This window comes from Mobula hypostoma, chromosome 9 (assembly GCF_963921235.1).
Source record: "Mobula hypostoma chromosome 9, sMobHyp1.1, whole genome shotgun sequence".
Taxonomy (NCBI): Eukaryota; Metazoa; Chordata; class Chondrichthyes; order Myliobatiformes; family Myliobatidae; genus Mobula; species Mobula hypostoma.
Window position 1 is genome coordinate 139639223 of NC_086105.1, and position 19257 is coordinate 139658479.

At 42.3% G+C, this 19257-nt stretch overlaps 1 protein-coding gene across 2 annotated transcripts in view; it reads left to right on the top strand.

The window, feature by feature from the left end:
- cacna1ha (calcium channel, voltage-dependent, T type, alpha 1H subunit a) overlaps positions 1–19257 on the top strand; it is a 647795-nt gene that overhangs the window by 530528 nt on the left and 98010 nt on the right. For both annotated transcript variants that reach the window (XM_063059309.1, XM_063059307.1), the window contains 5 exons: positions 9794–10243; positions 12629–12729; positions 16833–16956; positions 17167–17235; positions 18998–19182. In XM_063059309.1, the coding sequence (XP_062915379.1) occupies positions 9794–10243; positions 12629–12729; positions 16833–16956; positions 17167–17235; positions 18998–19182 (929 nt within the window). The remainder of the gene's footprint in view (positions 1–9793; positions 10244–12628; positions 12730–16832; positions 16957–17166; positions 17236–18997; positions 19183–19257) is intronic.

Below are 19257 nucleotides of genomic sequence, written 5' to 3' on the forward strand. Positions count from 1 at the left end.
TGACATTTTATTTTGTCTGAAAACATAGCAGCATTGAGCAGGAAGTGTTTTGTCATTTCTATGTCATGCACAGAGTTTTTTGCTGTATAAGAGATCAAAATAATGGGGAAAGCTTTTCTGGTACACCGCCCAGAATAAGAAATAATTTTAACATTAAGGAAATAAAAAATTCTGTCAGGCAACAATTGTGGAGATAGAAAGTTAAAAAACTGCAGATGCTGGAAATCTGCAATAAAAACAGAAACATGCTGGAAGTACTTAAAAAGGTCAGGCAGCATCAGTGGGAAGAGAAACAGAAACACAAGAGATTCTGCAGATGCTTGAAATCCAGAATTATACACACTCTGATGGTCCTGATGAAATGTTTTGGCTTGAAACATTGGCTGTTTGTTCCTGTCCATAGATGCTGCCTGACCTGTTGAGTTCCTCCAGCATTTTGTTTGTGTTACTCTGGAAGAGAATCTCCCAGTGGCCACACATTTTAATTCCACATCCCATTCCCATTCTGACATGTCTATCCACAGCCTCCTCTACTGTAAAGATGAAGCCACACTCAGGTTGGAGGAACAACACCTTATATTCCGTCTGGGTAGCCTCCAACCTGATGGCATGAACATTGACTTCTCTAACTTCCGCTAGGCCCCACCTCCCCCTCGTACCCCATCCATTATTTATATACACACATCCTTTTTCTCTCTCTCTCTCCTTTTTCTCCCTCTGTCCCTCTCACTATACCCCTTGCCCATCCTCTGGGTTCCCCCCCCCTTTTCCTTCTCCCTAGGCCTCCTGTCCCATGATCCTCTCATATCCCCTTTGCCAATCACCTGTCCAGCTCTTGGCTCCATCCCTCCCCCTCCTGTCTTCTCCTATCATTTTGGATCTCCCCCTCCCCCTCCCACTTTCAAATCTCTTACTAACTCTTCCTTCAGTTAGTCCTGACGAAGGGTCTCGGCCTGAAACGTCGACTGTACCTCTTCCTGGAGATGCTGCCTGGCCTGCAGCGTTCACCAGCAACTTTGATGTGTGTTGCTTGAATTTCCAGCATCTGCAGAATTCCTCGTGTCAGTGTTGGTGTTCTGGTTGAAGGCTCTTCATCTGAACTGGAAAGGAGACACAAGGAGCTATTAAGGTGCAGAGAGTGTTGGTGCAACAAGATGTCTCTGATAGGGTAAATCTGAGGTAAATCAGCTCACCCACACAATAAGTGGAGATGATATCTCATGTCAATGGACTTTCAGTAGAGCTGAACACAGGTAGAGCTCTATTTTAAGAGAGGTTTTGGCAGATGGAGGAAATCTGCACTCTCTGGTAGATGTCAAACAAGGACAAGATTATTCTCTCTGGCAAATATTTATTCCAATGATACTAAAGACTAAATAATCCGGTGATTGTTGAGGTGGCACAGCCTAAGACAAGAGGACACAGCCTCAGAATACAAGGATATCATAGAGTTATGGAGTCATACAGCACAGAAACAGGCCCTTCGGCCCATCAAGTCAATACCAAAACCATTTAAGCTGCCTATTCCCAGTGACCTGCACCAGGACCATAGCCCTCCCTATTCCTACCATCCATGTAGCTATCTAGACTTCTCTTGAAATCGAGCTCACATGCACCACTTGTGCTGGAAGTTCATTCCGCACTCTCGCGACCACTCCCATGTCCCTTTAGAACAAAGAGAGAAGAGGAATTTCTTTAGCTAGAGGATGGTGAATCTGTGGAATTCATTACCACAGCTGGCTGTGGAGGCCAAGTCATTGGGCATGTTTAAAGCAGAGGTCGATAGATTATTCTTTGGAGTCTAGATTCCCTCATCTTCCAAAACCCCACTTAAAATAGAGCTCTACCTATGTCAAAAGTTATAGGGAGAAGGCAGGAGAATTGGGGATGAGAGAATCAGCCATGACATAATGTCAGAGCAGACTTGATGGGCCAAATGGCCTAATTCTGCTCCCATGTCTTATGGTCTTTTGGACATGGAGGATGCTCTGTGATAGAGTAGAAAGCTGGAAAGATTCAGTGAGAAATGGATTTTGCTTTGCGATTCAAAGAAGATAGAAAAAGGCCAAGGAAGGATTCAGGAGGTCAGTCTGGAGGTGTAGATGCAGAGTAATCACTGAGGTACCAAAGGGTGATGCCAGGAATGCTGGAACAGTGTAGGAGGCTGAGGACTGAGAGTCAGACTTGGTGTGAGCTGGAGACTTAAAATAGCAGGCAACGATTTACTGAGAGTCAATCATTTTTGCATATTGGTCATGTCAGAACTGTGTTTAATGATCTGTAAAATCATGTGCACATCTAATCGACTATGAATTACAACTATTATTCTAATAGATGTGACTACTTCATATTTGCGATTCTTGGTAAAAGCCAGTTGTTTCTGATTAATTTACAATTATCTCTTCCTCATGCGGCATTAAATCTTCACTTGTAAGACAAGTCGTTTGTTCTGAGTGCATACATGTGGACACCTGTGACTGTAGGTCTCTGCTGAACTCAGAATCAGGTTTATTATCACTGACAGAACTCGTGAAATTTGTTGTTTCGTGGCAGCAGTACAGTGGAAAACATAAGAGATTGCGAGAAGTGACAATGAGAAATTTCAAAATAAATAGTGCAGGAAGAGAGCAAAAAGTGAGGTAACGTTCATGATTTCATGGAAATATGATGTCAGAGGGGAAGAAGCTGTTCCTTAAACATTGACTGTGCATTTTCAGGCTCCCTGATGCCTTCTCCCTGATGGTAGCAAAGAGAAGAGGGCATGTCCTGGATTGTGAGGGTCCTTAATGATGGATGCTAATTCTTGAGTTATCGCCTATGCAGATATCCTCAGTGGTGGGGAGGCTAGTGTCCATGGTGAGGAAGTTCATGCCCATGGTGGATCTGGCTGAGTTTACAAACCTTTGCAGCTAGTTTTAATGCTGTGCATTGGCACCTCCATAACAGGTGGCGATGCATCCAGTTAGAATGTTCTCCACAGCAGATCTGTAAAAATTTGCAAATGTCTTTGATGACACACCAAACCTCCTCAAACTCCTCATGGAATATAGCCGCTGGCATGTGCCTTCTTTGTAACTGCATCAATATGTTGGGCCCAGGATAGATCTTCAGAGACGCTGACACCCAGGAATTTGAAGATGCTCGCACTTATCCCTTGTACATCCATTAAGGTAATCACTCTACCATTACCAGTTGTGCTTAATCTCACTAAAGCCCTATGCTCTACAATTTCTTCACTATGTTTCTCACCTTCCAATGAAAAATATTCTCCTCGCTTCCCTTCCAGCCTTTCTAACAATGACTGTAAGTCTGTGCCCATTAGCTATAGATCCCTATGCCAAAGGAAGTAGTCCTTCCAATTTACTTTATCCAGAACAAAGATGTATAACCTACACTCAGTAGCCACTTTATTGAGTACCTCCTTGACTTAGTAAACTGGCCTCTGAGTGTATGTTCATGGTGTTGTGCTGCTCGGGCCCATCCACTTCCAGGTTCGACACGTGTGCATTCAGAGATGTTCTTCTGCACACCACTGCTGTAATGCATGATTGTTTGCGTTACTGTCGCCTTCCTGTCAGCATGAAACAGTCTGACCATTTTCCTCTGGCCTCTCTCATTAACAAGGTGTTTTCACCCACGGAACTGCTGCTTAGCAAATTTTTCTTTTTTGTTTTTCGCGCCATTCCCTGTAAACTCTAGGGCAGGGGTTCCCAACCTGGGGTCCATGGACCTCTATCTTAATGGCATTGGTCCATGGCATAAAAAAGGTCGGGAACACCTGCTTTAGAGATTGTTGTGCGGGAAAATCCCAGGAGATCAGCAGTTTCTGAGATACTTAAACCACCCCATCTGGCACCAAAATCCATTCCACAGTCAAAGTCACTTATATCACATTTCTTCCCCATTCTGATATTTGGTCTGATTGACAACTGACCCTCTTGACCACGTCTGCATGCTGTTATGTATTGAGTTGCTGCCACCTGATTGGCTGATTAGATATCTGGATTAACAAGATGGTGTATAGGTGGACCTAATACAGTGGCTATTGAATGTATAACTCCTTAGTGTGCAAGATGGATAAATTATAGCAGTTTATTGCACACTATATATCTCTTTATCTAAGAGTTTTTATCAAACAAGGAGCACTGATGCATTTTCAATTAATGACTGGAAGGTGGTCCTAAACTCGGCAGTGTATTGAAGTTGAAGTAATTCCTTTGCAAGTACGGTTGTTTAGCATGGATACAAAGATAATTGTTTTCTCAGCTGCTTTCTGTCAGTGTTAAGCTAAATGACACCTCTGAGCCAAAATTACCAGTGATATCATCAGTGAAGACCAGAATAAACCCTCCTGTTATTTAGCGCTACATTGTACCTCTAAGTAATGCCTCATAACACTTCACTTGTAATAAGTTAATTGGAAATGCACTAATTGGTCTCAAGAATTCTCGTGCACCAGAGAAATAATATTGAAGGAAAATGCTGGAAAACTTGCAAATTTAAGTTCAAGTTTATGTTCATTCAACGGTACACATGTATATCGGCAAACGAAAGAGCTTTACTGTGGATCAAGGTGCACAACACAGTACATATAACTCAACAGATAAGTCATATTACCGCAAATAAATTAACAAATAATAAAATATATAGCAGAAGATTGACATTTAACTTAAGGCAAATTTATGACACAAGTTATCAATTAAACAGTATAATGCCACTAGCACTTCATAAGTAAGGAGAACTGGATGGCAGCAGGGAGTTCGGTCGTCTCACACCCTGGGGGAAGAAGCTGCTTCCCATCCTAACAGTCCTTGTCCTAGTGCTATGGTACCTCCTGCCAGATGGTAAAGAGGGGGTGGGGTCAAAGAGATTGTGGGACAGTTGGGAGGGGACCTTGGCAATGCTAAGGGCCCTGTGTACACAACACTTCTGATAAATATCTCAAATGGGTGGAAGAGAGGCACAATTAATCCTCTCAGCAACTGGATACTCATTGGATTTTTTGTTTTGTTTTTCACACCATTCTCTGTATACTCTAGAGATTGTGGTGCATGAAAACCCCAGGAAATCAACAGTTTCTGAGATACTCAAACCACCCCATCTGGCACCAACAATCATTCCACGATCAAAATCTCTTAGATCATATTTCTTCCCCATTCTAATGTTTGTTCCAAACAACAACCGAACCCCTTACTATGTATGTGTGCTTTTATGCATTGAGTTGCTGCCACATGATTGGCTGATGCGATATTTGCATAATGAGCAGGTGTACAGATGTACTTAACAAAGTGGCCACTGAATGTATATAATTAGCTAGTTAAGTTTAATAACACTAGATTTGTACTTAACTACAGTAGTGTAAAACTTAATATGAACTCATTTAATGATCCTACTTCACCTGATAATTCTTCATTATGATTACTAATTAACCCTGGCTCATTACACGATATGAATCTAAAATATCCTATTCCCTCGCCACACTTTTAAATACTTTGCCGACTCTTGCACAAAGTTTTTTTTTGCATAAAGTATGCAGCAATTCTCCAAAGGCATCTCTAATAGTAAGGATGTGATCTTTCGTAATGATATGCTAACTCACGTAAAAGGATTGAGAGCAAAAGCCGTTGAATACGACTAAAACTGACCTATGTATAGGATATAAGATCTCTACAGCACCTCATTTTGTTGTTATTCAATGCTGGTGCTGGTTATGGGTAATAAGTAGTCAGCAGGAGACACATGTTCTCTGACCAGCTGATTCTTGAAGAATCTCCTCAGAGATGGATGCTTAATGGTTCCTTACCTAAGGTACACTTTCAGAAAGAGCTAACAAGGTGCTGGAGGAAAACAGCATGTAAGGCAGCATCTATGGAAATGGATAGATAGTTGACATTTTGGGCCAAGACCCTTCTTCAGGACTGAGAAGGAAGGGGGAAGATGTTAGAATAAAACAGTGGGGTGGGGGGAGGGGAAGAAAGATAGCTAGAAGGTGATAGGTGAAGTCAGGTGGGTGGGAAAGGTCAAGGGCTGGAGAAAAAAGAACCTGATAGGAGAGGAGTGGACAGTAGGAGAATGGGAAGGAGGAGGGGACCCAGGGGAAAGTAATAGGCAGGTGAGAAGAGGTAAAAGGTCAGAGTGGAGAATAGAGGGGGTGGGGCGGGGAAATTTGTTTAACAAAAGGAGAAATCGATATTCATGGCATAAGATTGGAGGCTACACAGATGGAATATAAAATGTTGCTCCTCCTTTCCTGTAACTGATTTTCAACACTAATTCCTACAATGTAGCACTTTCTCGAATATCTTTAAACAGTCAACGTTTTGGGCCAAGACCTTCTTCAGGATTGCATGACCTGCTGAGTTTCTCCAGCATTTTGTGAGCAAGGAGATAATGCTGAGCCTTTGTAAGACAGTAGCCAGGCTGCACTTGGAATATTGTCAAGAGTTTTGGGCCCCATATATCAGAAAGGATGTGTTGTCATTGGAGAGAGTCCAGAGGATGATTCCGGGAATGAAAGGGTTAACATATGAGGAACGTTGGCAGCTTTGGGCGTGAGGATCTCATTGGAACCTACCGAATGTTGAAAGGACTAGATAGAGTGGATGTGGACAGGATGTTTCCTGTGGTGGGGGTATCCAGAACTAGGGGGCACAGCCTCAAAATTGAGGGGTGACCTTTTGGAGCAGAGGTAAGGAGGAATTTTTTTAGTCAGAGGTTGTAAATCTGTGGAATGCTCTGCCACAGACTGTGGTGGAGGTCAAGTCTGTGGGTATAGTTAAGGTGGAAGTTGATCATTTCCTGATCAGTCAGGGCTTCAAAGAATATGGTGAGATAGCAGGTGTATGGGGTTGAGTGGGATCCGGGATCAGCCATGATGGAATAGCGGAGCAGATTCAATGGGTCAGAGTAGAGAATGGCCTATTGGCCTAATTCTGCTCCTGTGTATTATGGTCTTATTCTTGTATGTTCCTTTTTGATTTCCAGCATCTGCAAAATTTATTGTGCTCAGAAAATCATTCTGTGAACCTCTGCAAATCTCAACCATTTTGAAATATTCTAAATTGCACTATTGTATCTTCTTGATGCAAACACTTTGGTTTTTAAATCTTGCTGAAGTCCTGTTTCCAATTTTAATATTTTCAAGAGAAAGCCCAGATTTTCTTGAGTCAGGCCTTCTGCCCACACCCAGCTACTCTGCAGAACATGCCCGTGGCCTTCTTCTGCTGTAACCCATCCACTTCAAGGTTCAACATGTTGTGCATTCAAAGATGCTCTTCCATACACCATGATTGGATAGTGTGGTTATTTGAGTTGTATTGCCTTCCTGTCAGCTTGAACCAGTCTGGCCATTCTCTTCTAATCTCTCTCATAACAAGGCACTTTTGCCCACAGAGCTGCCACTCACTGGATATTATTTTTGTCTTTCACACCATTCTCTATAAACTCTAGAGAATGTTGTGCACGAATATCCCAGGAGATCAGCAGTTTCTGAGATACTCAACCCACTCTGACTGGCAACAACAAACATTCCACAGTCAAAGTCACTTCGATCACAATTCTTCCCCATTTGGATATTTGCTCTGGACAACAACTGAACCTCTTGACCATGTCTGCATGCCTTGAGTGGCTGCCACATGATTGATGGATTAGATATTTGCATTAATGAGCAGGTGAACTGGTGTACAGGCCACTGAGATAACCTGCATTTGGGCCAGATTCTGCAATGTGGTGAAGCTGAACATCGGGGCAAAAGCTCAACTGATGTGTCAGCGGGTCAGGATAATCCCCAGTGCACTGGAAGCCCTGATTAATGCCAGGTCCTCAATACACAATCTGAAGTTTTAGCTGTCTGTCAAAGCAAAATGGTTTTTTAATGATTCCATGTCTCTTTTCTTCAATAAAAACATGTAGATAAAGAAGGCAGCATTTATTATCAAAGATCCCTACCATCTGGGCCATGCCATCTTCTAGCAACTACCATTGGGCAGGGGGTACAGGAGCCTGAAATCCCACAGCGCTAGCTTCAAAATCACCTTTCCACCTCACCTCCCAGCTTTTCACTTCATCTCCACCTTCCCCCTCATCTGGTCTCACCAATCACCTGCAACCTTGTACTCTTTCTCCTCCCCCCCCACCCCATCTTTTTCTTTTGTTTTCTACCCCTTTCCTTTCCAGTCTTGATGAAGGGTCTAAGCCCCAAATGCCGACTGTTTGTTCCTCTCCATAGAGACTGCCTGACCTGCTGAATTCCACCAGCATTTTGTGCGTTGCTCAAGAAATAGCTACTTCCTTTTAACCATTTGGTTCTTGAAACTGGCACCCTAATCTCTACCTCAGTATAGCGACATTATGAACACTATCACCACCTTGTAATGCAATGGATTTTGTTTGTTATGTTCGAATTGTGCTCTTTCTTGTATAATTTATGTTTTTCTTGTGAACATTATGTCTTTAATTATGTACCTGTGACATTGCTACATGTTAAGTTTTTCGTTGCACCTGTGTTCAAAGTTTACTTTGAACTTTGATCCTTGCATATGCCCATAAAATTGACTAAAGCCAAAGTAGCAAACGACTAAGAACACTTCAAAATAATGAATAAATATTAAAGCAAAGGAATAGACCAATTGCATTTTATCTTTTTAGACCATAAGACATAGGGGCAGAATTAGGACATTTGGTCCATTGAGTCTGCTTCATCATTCCATCATGTTTGATTTATTATCCCTCTCAACCCCATCTTCCTGCCTTCTCCCCATGACCTTTTGACCCCTCCTTACTAATCAAGAACCTCTCAGCTTCTGCTTTAAGTATACCAAATGATTTGGAAACCACAACCATTCCCAGCATCGTTTGATCCCTCTGGATTTTCAAAATCGTTCTCCACTCCACGTTGACGAATACAGTACCCTAGCCACATTTTTGTGCCTAAGACTTTTACTCAGTTCTATATGAGAGGCGTGGATAGTGTGGATTGGGTTTTTTTTTGGATTTGGAATTGGTTTGTTATTGTCACATGAAACTGATTATTGTCTCAGGAAACTGATAATTTAGGGATATGGGTTGACTATTAATGTGAGGCAACATTGAGGCAGATATATTTACAACATTTAAAAAGCACTTGGACAAGTGTATGTATAAGAAAAGTTAAAAGGGATATCAGGATCAGAATTAGGCTTATTACCACTGACTTTTGTTGCGAAATTTGTTTTACGGCAGTGTTACAGAGCAATATATAAAATACACTATGAATTACAACAAATATATACCAAAAATTAATTAGTAGTGTAAAAAGAGAGTAAAGTAATATTCATGATTTCATTATATGTTCATAAATCTGATGGCAGAGGTGAAGAAGCTATTCCTAAAATGTTGAGTGGGGGTCTTTAGGCTCCTGTACTTCCACTCTTATAGTAGTAATGAGAGGAGGGTATGTCCTGGGTTTTGAGATCCCTTAGTGATAGAAGCTGCCTTTTTGAGGTATCATCTTTGCAGATGTCTATCTCTGTGGGATGTGTGGAAAATGCAGGCAAATAGAACTACCTTAGATGGGCGTCATTGTTGGCATGGAACAGTTGGGCCAAAGGGCCAATTTCTACACTGTTTGACTCTGACTCTATTTATGGAACTATGCCGCAGAGAAAGTATGGATGGGTGAAGAGGATCGAAGATTCAGAAGAGGAGGAGAGTAAATAATTCAGCGGTTAGAAAAATGGAAAAGTCGGTGCTTTATTGCAGCTTATATAATTCACCTTTTCACTCTTCTGTTGCCAATTCTGCCTTTGTTTTCCAGTCCAGCATTCGCAGTTCGCCCTGTGCCCCCTGGAGCACCAACAGTAACTGGGGCAGTCGCCGATCAAGCTGGCACAGCCTCGGAAGGGCGCCCAGTCTGAAAAAGAAGAACCAATCGAGCGAACGGGAATCGCTCCTTTCAGGTGAAGGGCACGGAAGCTACGAAGAAGATGATGAGTCGGAAGACGCAAAGTCCAGCAAGGCCGGCAGTCTGAGTGGCTGGTCCTTGCAACATCGTGCCGAATCTCTGGACACCAAAGGGTCCCTAGACCTGCCTGAGCTACTTCAAGTACCAGTCGTGCGGCATCCTGCCACACTGAGTCCCATAAACATAACACCTTGTGACTATCAAGACTGCAACGGCAAAACCTTACACGTTCCAAATGAGGTCTTCCTTCGAGTGGATAACCACAGAGAAGACCCAAATGATTATGAAGATGAGATAGATGATGTAATTTTTTTTTGCTACTGATTAATCCTTTACATTTTTAGGCTGCATGGAGTTAAATAAAGGATTTTATATCCTAAAAGCTTATGAGAAAGGAAGCCTGAGGGTCTTATTTACTCATCAGCTTTCAATATATAAAATGATTCTTTGTTTAAATTAGATGAAAGTCTTTACAATGGTGAATGATTTTGATGGAGGAAGAGCAGAAGAAGTGTTTTCACATAACAAGTGGTCATCAGTATAACATAGCTACCGGGAAATCCAACACAGAATTTAGAAGTTAGATCTTTTACTAAAGACCAGTGAAAGTGTGGAACTTGGTCACACAGGAATTGGCTGAATGCATTAACATAGATGCATTTAAGGGGAGGCTGAATAATAATATGACGGGCACAAAAGATTCTGCAGATGCTGGAAATCTGCTCAAAATGCGGCAGGGAACTTAGCAAGTCAGGCAACATCTATGATGGGGAACAGACAGTCCCATCTCAACATCTCAGGACTTGAAGGACTTCACCACCAGTCCTGACGAAAGGTCACAGCCCGAAGTGCTGACCGTTTATTCTCCTCCTTAGGTTCTGGCTGACTTGCTGAGTTCCTCCAGCATTTTGTGCGTGTTGCACAATGGTGTGAGGGAGAAGGGAATAAAATGTCTTAAAAAGGGAATAAGATAACAGATGGTACGAACATCAATTTTTCTGACTTATAGCAACTACGCTCCTCTTTCCCCCTCCTTTTCTGTTTCCCCCATCCTAGTGGCTCTCTCACCCTTTCTTTTCTCCTCCCCCACCCTCATGATCACTTCCCTTTCCTCCACTGGTCTCTCCTATCAGATTCCTTCTCCTTCAACCCTCTACCCATTCCATCTTTATAGCCCCCAGTTTGTCAAATCATCCCCTCTCCCTAAACCACCCACCTTCCCCCTCCCCCCTCACCTGTTCTCCTCTATCACCTGCCAGCTCACCTCCCCCACTTTCTTCTGGCTTTGTCCTCCTTCCTTTCCAGTCCTGATGAAGGGTCTCAGCCTGAACTGTCGACTGTTGAATCCTCTCCCTAGAGCCTGCCTGACTTGTTGAGCTCCTCCAGCATTTTGTGTGTTTTACTCAAGTTTTCCAGCATCTGCAGAATCTCTTGTGTCAATAAAAGGTCTTGTTGACATAGTCAGATCAGGAGAAACGGTAGGGACTAAGTGAAGCATAAACACAGGTACAGATTAATTGGGTAAAATGGCCTGATCAGTTTTGCACATCCAACATAAATATGAAATTGCATCAAGAAGTTAGTACTAATTTTAAATAATTTAGTGCCCTCTTAACAAAATCATACAATTCAATGTGGTATGAATGTTATATTGTGTTAGCATAATCCTGATTTTACTTTATAAAAAAGTAATTATTACTATCTCATGGATAGAACACAGAACAATACATCACAGGAACAGGCCCTTTGGCTCACACATTTGTGCCAAACCAATTGCATATGTAATAGAATGGCCACAAATCTCTTCTGCCTGTACAATGGCAATATTCTTCCGTTCCCTTCACAATCATGTGCCTTACTAAACATCTCTCAAAGGTCCTTAATGTATCTGCCTCTACCACCATCCTAGGTAGCGCTTTGTCATGTGTTTAATAGTTTGACGAAATTCTAAATGTAATACTTCAGCATTTGATGTTAACAGGCAATCTGCAAAATAGCAATGGTAAATTTTGTTGGTGGCTTGCACTAGTTAATCTGACTTGGTTGATTAGTTATGAAAACTCACCAATTGTTCCTCTGTGGATGGTAAATGTAACAGCCTCAGCCTCACAATTACAACTATGAGGTTCCTCTTGCTGCAAATTTGTGGATTAAGCAGGAAGGAGATCGATAAGATTGAAAGAGTGTAGAGAAAATTTATGAGGATTGTTGCCGGACGTGAGGACCTGATTTATAGGGAAAGACTGAAGACATTAGGACTTCATTCCTTGGAGTGTAAGAGAATGAGGGGAGATCTGATAGAGGTCTACAAAACTATGAGGGGTATAGATTGGGTAGTTGCAAGCAGGTTTTTTCCACTGAGGTTGGACGAGATTAGAACTAGAGCTCATCGGTTAAGGGTGAAAGGTGAAATATTTAAGGGGAATATGAGGGGGCAAATCTTCACTTAGAGGGTGGAATGCAGTGGCAATGGAATTGGTGGATTTGGGTGTTAATTTCAATAGTTAAGAGAAGTTTGGATAAGTGCGTGGACGGGAGGGGTATGGAGGTCTCTGGTCCAGGTGCAGGTCAATGAGACTGGGCAGAATAACAGTTCAGCACAGACTAGATGGGCTGAAGAACCTGTTCTCCTGCTGTGATGCTCTATGACTCTTTGATTCTAATTTGTGTTTTTTCTTTCCTTTCCAGAGTTACTGTTTGAGAATCCGTAGATTCCTGGAGCCTTACAAACCGATGTGGTGTAAAACACATGAGGACTGGGCTCTCTACCTATTCGCTCCCCAAAACCGGTACTCTGAATTTCCTTTCCAGATCTCCTTTTACCCTTGCTCTGACTTAAAGTGCATTATTACCAGACAGTCACACAAAGATTATCCTCTTTATATAACTTAGTCCCAAGTTTCGTTATATAATATTCTGCAAAATTGCATAAATTTATTCAAAAATGTTAAGTGCTTCTTTCCAAATTTCAGTTATAAAGGTTGCTGTTCTTAAATTAACAAGGGAATGGAAAACATTGGTGTAAAATTTTCAGGCCCTCCTTCGGTCAGGGTTGACCATAAACGTTGTGTGCCAGCAGAACGATATGGAGAGCAAGCTGTCACCCAGGTAGCAAGCCCCCCCTCTCCATGCAGCTGATGAATCCAAAAGGAACGGGAGAAACTGATACAATTTGGCACCAGCGGAATCGCAGGAGCTGCCATTCGGTGTTGAACACAACATAGACTGCCGTAGGGACTCCAGCTGCCGATTTTTCCTCAGGGTTTACTCCCAAAGCCTTCCCATAAGTGGTTATAGTGGCAAGGCAGCTGAGGTTTGAGATAAGAGTTTTCCTTCTCTTAAGTAAGCTGTCAACCATGGCTGATGAGCTCCATCTATCCAAAACGACTGGTTTTAAGGCGGCAGTAACCTGCCTTTGCCCCTTCTCCTGTCAGCAGAAACGGTTCCACCAGGCTTAGTAGCTAAGCCACACGTTAAGGCCTGGAGCTGGACTTGGACATCAGAGGCTAATTGAGGTGCATTTAATAACAGTGGGAACTAATCCTCACTATCACCCCTGGTTATAGCAACCTTAAGGAGCTGCTGTGAAACACAAACTGCAAATCATAATGAATTAGTCCAATCATTCTGAATTGAATTATTTAATTAGATAGAAGTATGAAAATCTTGTCCATTATTAAAAAAACTGAACAACTGTATAACAGCTTTAAAAGAATTATAGCTTTAGAACATAGAACATGGATCAGTACAGCACATGAACAAGCCTTTCAGTCATCATGTTGTGCCAAACTAATTATGCTAATGGTCCCTAATCCCTTCTTCTACATATCTCTCAATTCTCTGCATATTCATAGCCTAAGAACCTCTTAAATGCCTTAAATCATATCCGCATTCACCAGCTTCCTTGGCAGCTCATTCCAGACACCTCCCACTTCCTGTGTCAAAAAAAGTTAGACCTACACATCTCCTTTTGAACTTTCCCCCTCTCACATTAAATAACAGACACTTTGACCCCATGAAAAACTACCAGCGGTTTACTCTATCGATGCCTCACATAACTTTACTATCTTCTATCTGTTCTTCATTAGCCTCTGATGCTCCGGATAAAACAAACTCTATCCTTGGGTGGAGGGGTGGTGATACATCGCTACCAAAGGAGAAGTGAAGTGCTTCTTCCTTCTGCTAGCCTGCAGACCACCCTTTGGCAAGGTGTTAGCACCTGTTTAGTCCCTCAGTCAGGGCCACGTGAGCAGCTGGTTCATATCACAAGTCCTGGTTATGTGACCACTGACACCAGGCACACAATCTCGGAAGAGTATTGATAATGGCAGGTGTCACCCGTCTTGTAAAGACACAGGCCAGAAGAAGGCAGTGGCGAACCACTTTTGTAGAAAATTTTACCAAGGACGATCATGGTCATGGAAAGACCATGATCACCCACGTCATATGACATGGCACATAATGAATATTTGATCTTGTTGCCTGTAGTAGAGGACACGTCCTTATAGCACATGCCCTCTACTACAGGCAACAAGATGATAAACCTGTTCTGCACCCTCTCCATAACCTCCACATCTTTCCTATAATGGGGCAACTTGAAATGAATGCAATGTACCCAGAATGCTTTGCAAATGTTCATATTGAAGCATGAGTAACAGAGGGTGATGTTGATTAACCAACTCCTTTAGCCTCTTCCAGTGTTCAATATCACGATCAAAATCAGGTTCATTATCACTGTCATCTATCATGAAATCTTGTTTTGTGACTGCAGTACAGTGCAAGACATAAAAATCGCTGTAAGTCACAAAAATAAATAGTGTAAAAAAGGAATAGTGAGATAGTGTTCATGGGTTCAAGGATCATTCAGAAATCTTTTGGTGGAGGTGAAGAAACTGTACCTAACACCCTGAGTGTGCATTTTCTGGCTTTTGTACCTCCTCCCAAATATGGGTGTGCCACAGTAGCATAGCGATTAGCCCGACGCTATTACAGCTCGGGACGTTCAGAGTTCAGAATTCAATTCCGGCACCATTCTGTAAGGAGTCTCTGTACATCCTCCCCGTGGAATGCATGGGGTTTCCCCGGGCACTCCGGTTTCCTCCCGCAGTCCAAAGGCGTACCGGGTAGGTTAACTGGTCATTGTAAATTGTCCCGTGATTAGGTCAGAGTTAATTGAGGTTGTGGGGTTGCTGGGGCAATGTGGCTCAAAGGGCAGGGAGGGCCTACTCCACACTATGTCGCTACATAAGCAGAATAATGAGAAGAGGGCACGTCCTGGATGGTGAGGGCATTTAATGATGGATGCCACCTTCTTGAGGCACGGCCTCTTGGAGACATAGTCAGTAATGGGGAGTTTAGTGCCCATGATGGAGCTGATTGAGTTTACAACCTTCTGCTGTGCATTGATCCCTCCATACACGACGGTGATGCAGCCAGTCAGAATGCTCTCTACAGTACATTTGCTGAAAGTTGTCAGGCTTTGCTGACTTACCAGATTTCCTCAAACTCCTAACGAAATACGGGCATTGGCCTGTCTTCTTTGTAATTGCATTAATATATTGTGCCCAGAATAGATCTTCAGATTTGTTGACCCCAGGAACTTAAAGGAGGTCTAAGCAATGTCAAGAAGGTAAATTAGGAGTCCTGATAACAGGGAGCAGAGAGGACTGCTAGACTTGCATTCAGAGGGAAGTCTTGAGTCCTGATAACAGGGAACAAAGAGAACTGTTAGACTCCTGCTGAAATGATTGATATGTTTCAAAGGATTCAATGTACATTTAATGTCAGAGAAACGTATACAATATACATCCTGAAATGCATTTTCTTCGCAATCATCCACGAAAACAGAGGAGTGCCCCAAAGAATGAACAACAGTTAGATGTTAGAACCCCAAAGTCCCCCCCCCCAGCTCCCCTCCCTCCCGCACGTAAGTGGCAGCAAGCAACAATCCCCCTTCCCCCACCGGTAAGAAAAAGCATCAACACCACCACTAAGCACCCAAGCGTGAGCAGAGCAAAAGCAAAGACACAGACTTGCAGCACCCTAAAGACTACCTGTTCACCCAGTATTCGATGTACCACAGGCTCACTCTCTCCCTAATAAGGGAGAAAGCGGTGTCTCCGTTTCACAGCGAAAGGGCAGGCATAACAAACAACTCACTCATTTACGGTGTTAAAAGTCCATTGCATCATTTTTTCCAAGCTCTGTGCCCAAAGATCTCGGGTCTCTGGGCACACGGCCTTAGATCTTCCATCTCCCACGACACACCAGTCTCCAGCTCAGACACCGACCCCTCATTCACCGCCCCCCCCCCCAATCTCCAGAGCCATGAGATCCCAGGCCTCCAAAGGCAAGCAGAACTGTTAGGCCAAGCCCTTGGCATACTGAACAATGGCCAGTTGTGAAACCCCAAGAGCAGGTCCCATTCCCACAAAGAACCATAGTCAGCATGTAACTCCAGGTCAGAGACTTCAAAAGAACCCTGAATGGGGAAAATAGAGATATTAAGGATAGAAATAGAGCTGTTTCCAAAGATGCAAGCAAAAGAGTTGCTGTTAGATGCCATTAACCCTCCTAAATTCCACCTTATTTTAAATGATTGATCATGCACTGACTGTGGGATGCTAAGCAAAGTTATGTGAAGTTGTTTGTCTTGCTGTATAAAGATGAGCTCGGTATAACCTAAAATCAGAGTCCTGGTGATGGTGGAGACTGCTGCAGACTCTCCATGATATCACGTTAATAAACTCTTAAAGCGAAACTTAAATTCACTCTGGTGTTCTTAGTATTTCCATAACAAAGGGCTGGGATGAATAGCACGCTTCTGAACAGGAAAGATACTCTTGATAATATTTGCAAATGAATGACTTGTCCTTATCTTCATTGGGTTAAGATTCCGCATTATGTGTCAGAAGGTCATCGCACACAAAATGTTTGATCATGTGGTACTGGTTTTCATATTTCTCAACTGCATCACCATTGCCCTTGAAAGACCAGAGATTGACCCTAGCAGTACGGTGAGTATCTTTCAATCCGTCTCTGCTGACTTTATTCATGACTTCACTTTCTGCATATGAGAATCACTTTGCTTACCTTCAGCATGCTTTGTACTGTTTTAGTAGTATAATTAGAAGTCTTTTTCAAATCGATGGATGTGTTACATTCACTTCTCTTGTAGCCTATCGAACACTTCAGAGCATTATTGCTTTCTTTTGCTTTCTCAACAGGAGCGGATGTTTCTGAGCGTCTCAAATTACATCTTCACTGCTATCTTTGTGGTTGAAATGACCCTTAAGGTAATCTCCCTTTTGGTCGCTTTGGTACTTCCTCACTTCATACACATAACCAATTGGATGACCAAAAAAATCTCCATTTGATGCTGAAAATACTCTGCAGGTCAGGCTGCATCCGTAGAGAAAGAAACAGTTAACATTTCAGGTCATTAAACCCCGAGGTAAATTCAAGAGTGTAGAATATAGGACTTTACAGCACAGTAGAGGCCCTTCAGCCCATAATGCTGTGCTGACCTTTCAACCCACTCTAAGACGATTCTAACATTTCCCTCCGACATGGCCCACCATATTTCTATCATCCAAATGCCTATCTAAGATTTTCTTAAATGTCCGTATTGTATTTACCTCTACCGCCGTCAAGTTGATTGTTCTCTCTGCAGTTTGTGAAAAGGAAGACGATTAACCCCTCTTAATTAATTCATTCAATATGTCTCATCATCCGACCTTGATGAAGCGTCTGATTTTTTCTTGAAGTCATCAAAGTTTTGTGCATCTGCACGTTTCAAAGTTCAAAGTAAGTTATTATCAAAGTACATATGTATCACCCTGAAGATTCATTTTCTTGCAGGCGTTCACAGTAGAACAAAAATACAATGGAAACAATGAAAAATTACACACAAACATTGACTGACAAGCAACCATTGTGACCCTTCTTAAAGTGAGAATACAGGCTGTGGACTGCAGTGATCATAGTTAGAAGTATATCTCGTAGTTTTCTGAGCTGCCCACATGTGAGTCACCATGTATCACCAGTGCCGATTTATTCCACACGTTCTACACCTTTAGGGCAGGAATTGTCTGATGTGAATCTTATTATTTTTACTTCTGTGAAGTCATGTTCTCCACACCAATCGCACAGTCTAAGTTGAGGTAAAACTGGGTTAATTTTTTTTTATATTTCTTAACTCTACAACAATTATATCCTCTCAGATGCTTCCACAGAAGGTGATAAATGGAGTATCTCCCATCAGCCCTTATAACTCGCACAAATGCAAGATGAGGCATCAGCAATGTTTAATGGTGTCTCTTTCTTGTGCATTAGACACTATTCAACCAGAACATTTTACAATCCTATTGCTGTTGCCTATGTATAATTCCAGCCTTTCAGCTCTGTACTTTAACCTCCAATTAGTTTTATTCATATTTCACATCGGCCGGCAATGTTCTGTGTCAGTTCACAACATTCTGAGGTCTTGTTCATCTGTTACTGCAGGGCTCATAATGCTGACAATGATAATTCCTCCACTGTTTTCCGTGTTCAAAGTTCAAAGTAAATTTATTATCGAAGTACATCTCTGTCAACATATACTACCCTGAGGTTCATTTTCTTGTGGGCATACTCAATAAATCCATAATAGAATCAATGAAAGACTGGACCAACTGAGCATTCAACCATTGTGACAACAAACTGTGCAAATACAAAAAGAAAGAAAGAATAATAAATAAATTAATTAATTAATATGCGATAAATTTTGAAAACATGAGATGTCCTTGAATGCGAGTCCATTGGTTGTGGGAACAGTTTAGAGATGCTGCAAGTGAAGTTGAGTGAAATTATCCCCTTTGGTTGATTATTGAGAGGTAATAACTGTTCCTGAACCAGGTGGTGTGAACCCTGAGGCTCCTGTACCTTCTTCCTCAGTGAGATGAGAGCATGTCCTGGGTGGTGGGGATATCTGATCATGGTCACTGCATGTTAGTACATATAGCCACTGTTTTTGCTATGGTAAGGCGTTGTTCTATTGAAACTGTTCTATATCTTCAGGTGGTAGCCTTAGGATTCTTTGCTGGTGAAAGTGCCTATCTCCAGAGTAGCTGGAATATCTTGGATGGCATCCTGGTCTTTGTCTCTGTAATTGACATCATCGTCTCCCTGGCATCAGCGGGAGGAGCGAAAATCCTTGGTATTCTCCGGGTGCTCCGTCTCTTGAGAACTCTGCGCCCCCTCAGGTAAGGACATAGAACATTACAGCACAGTACAGGCCCTTCAGCCCACAATGTTGTGCTGATCATTTAGCCTACTCT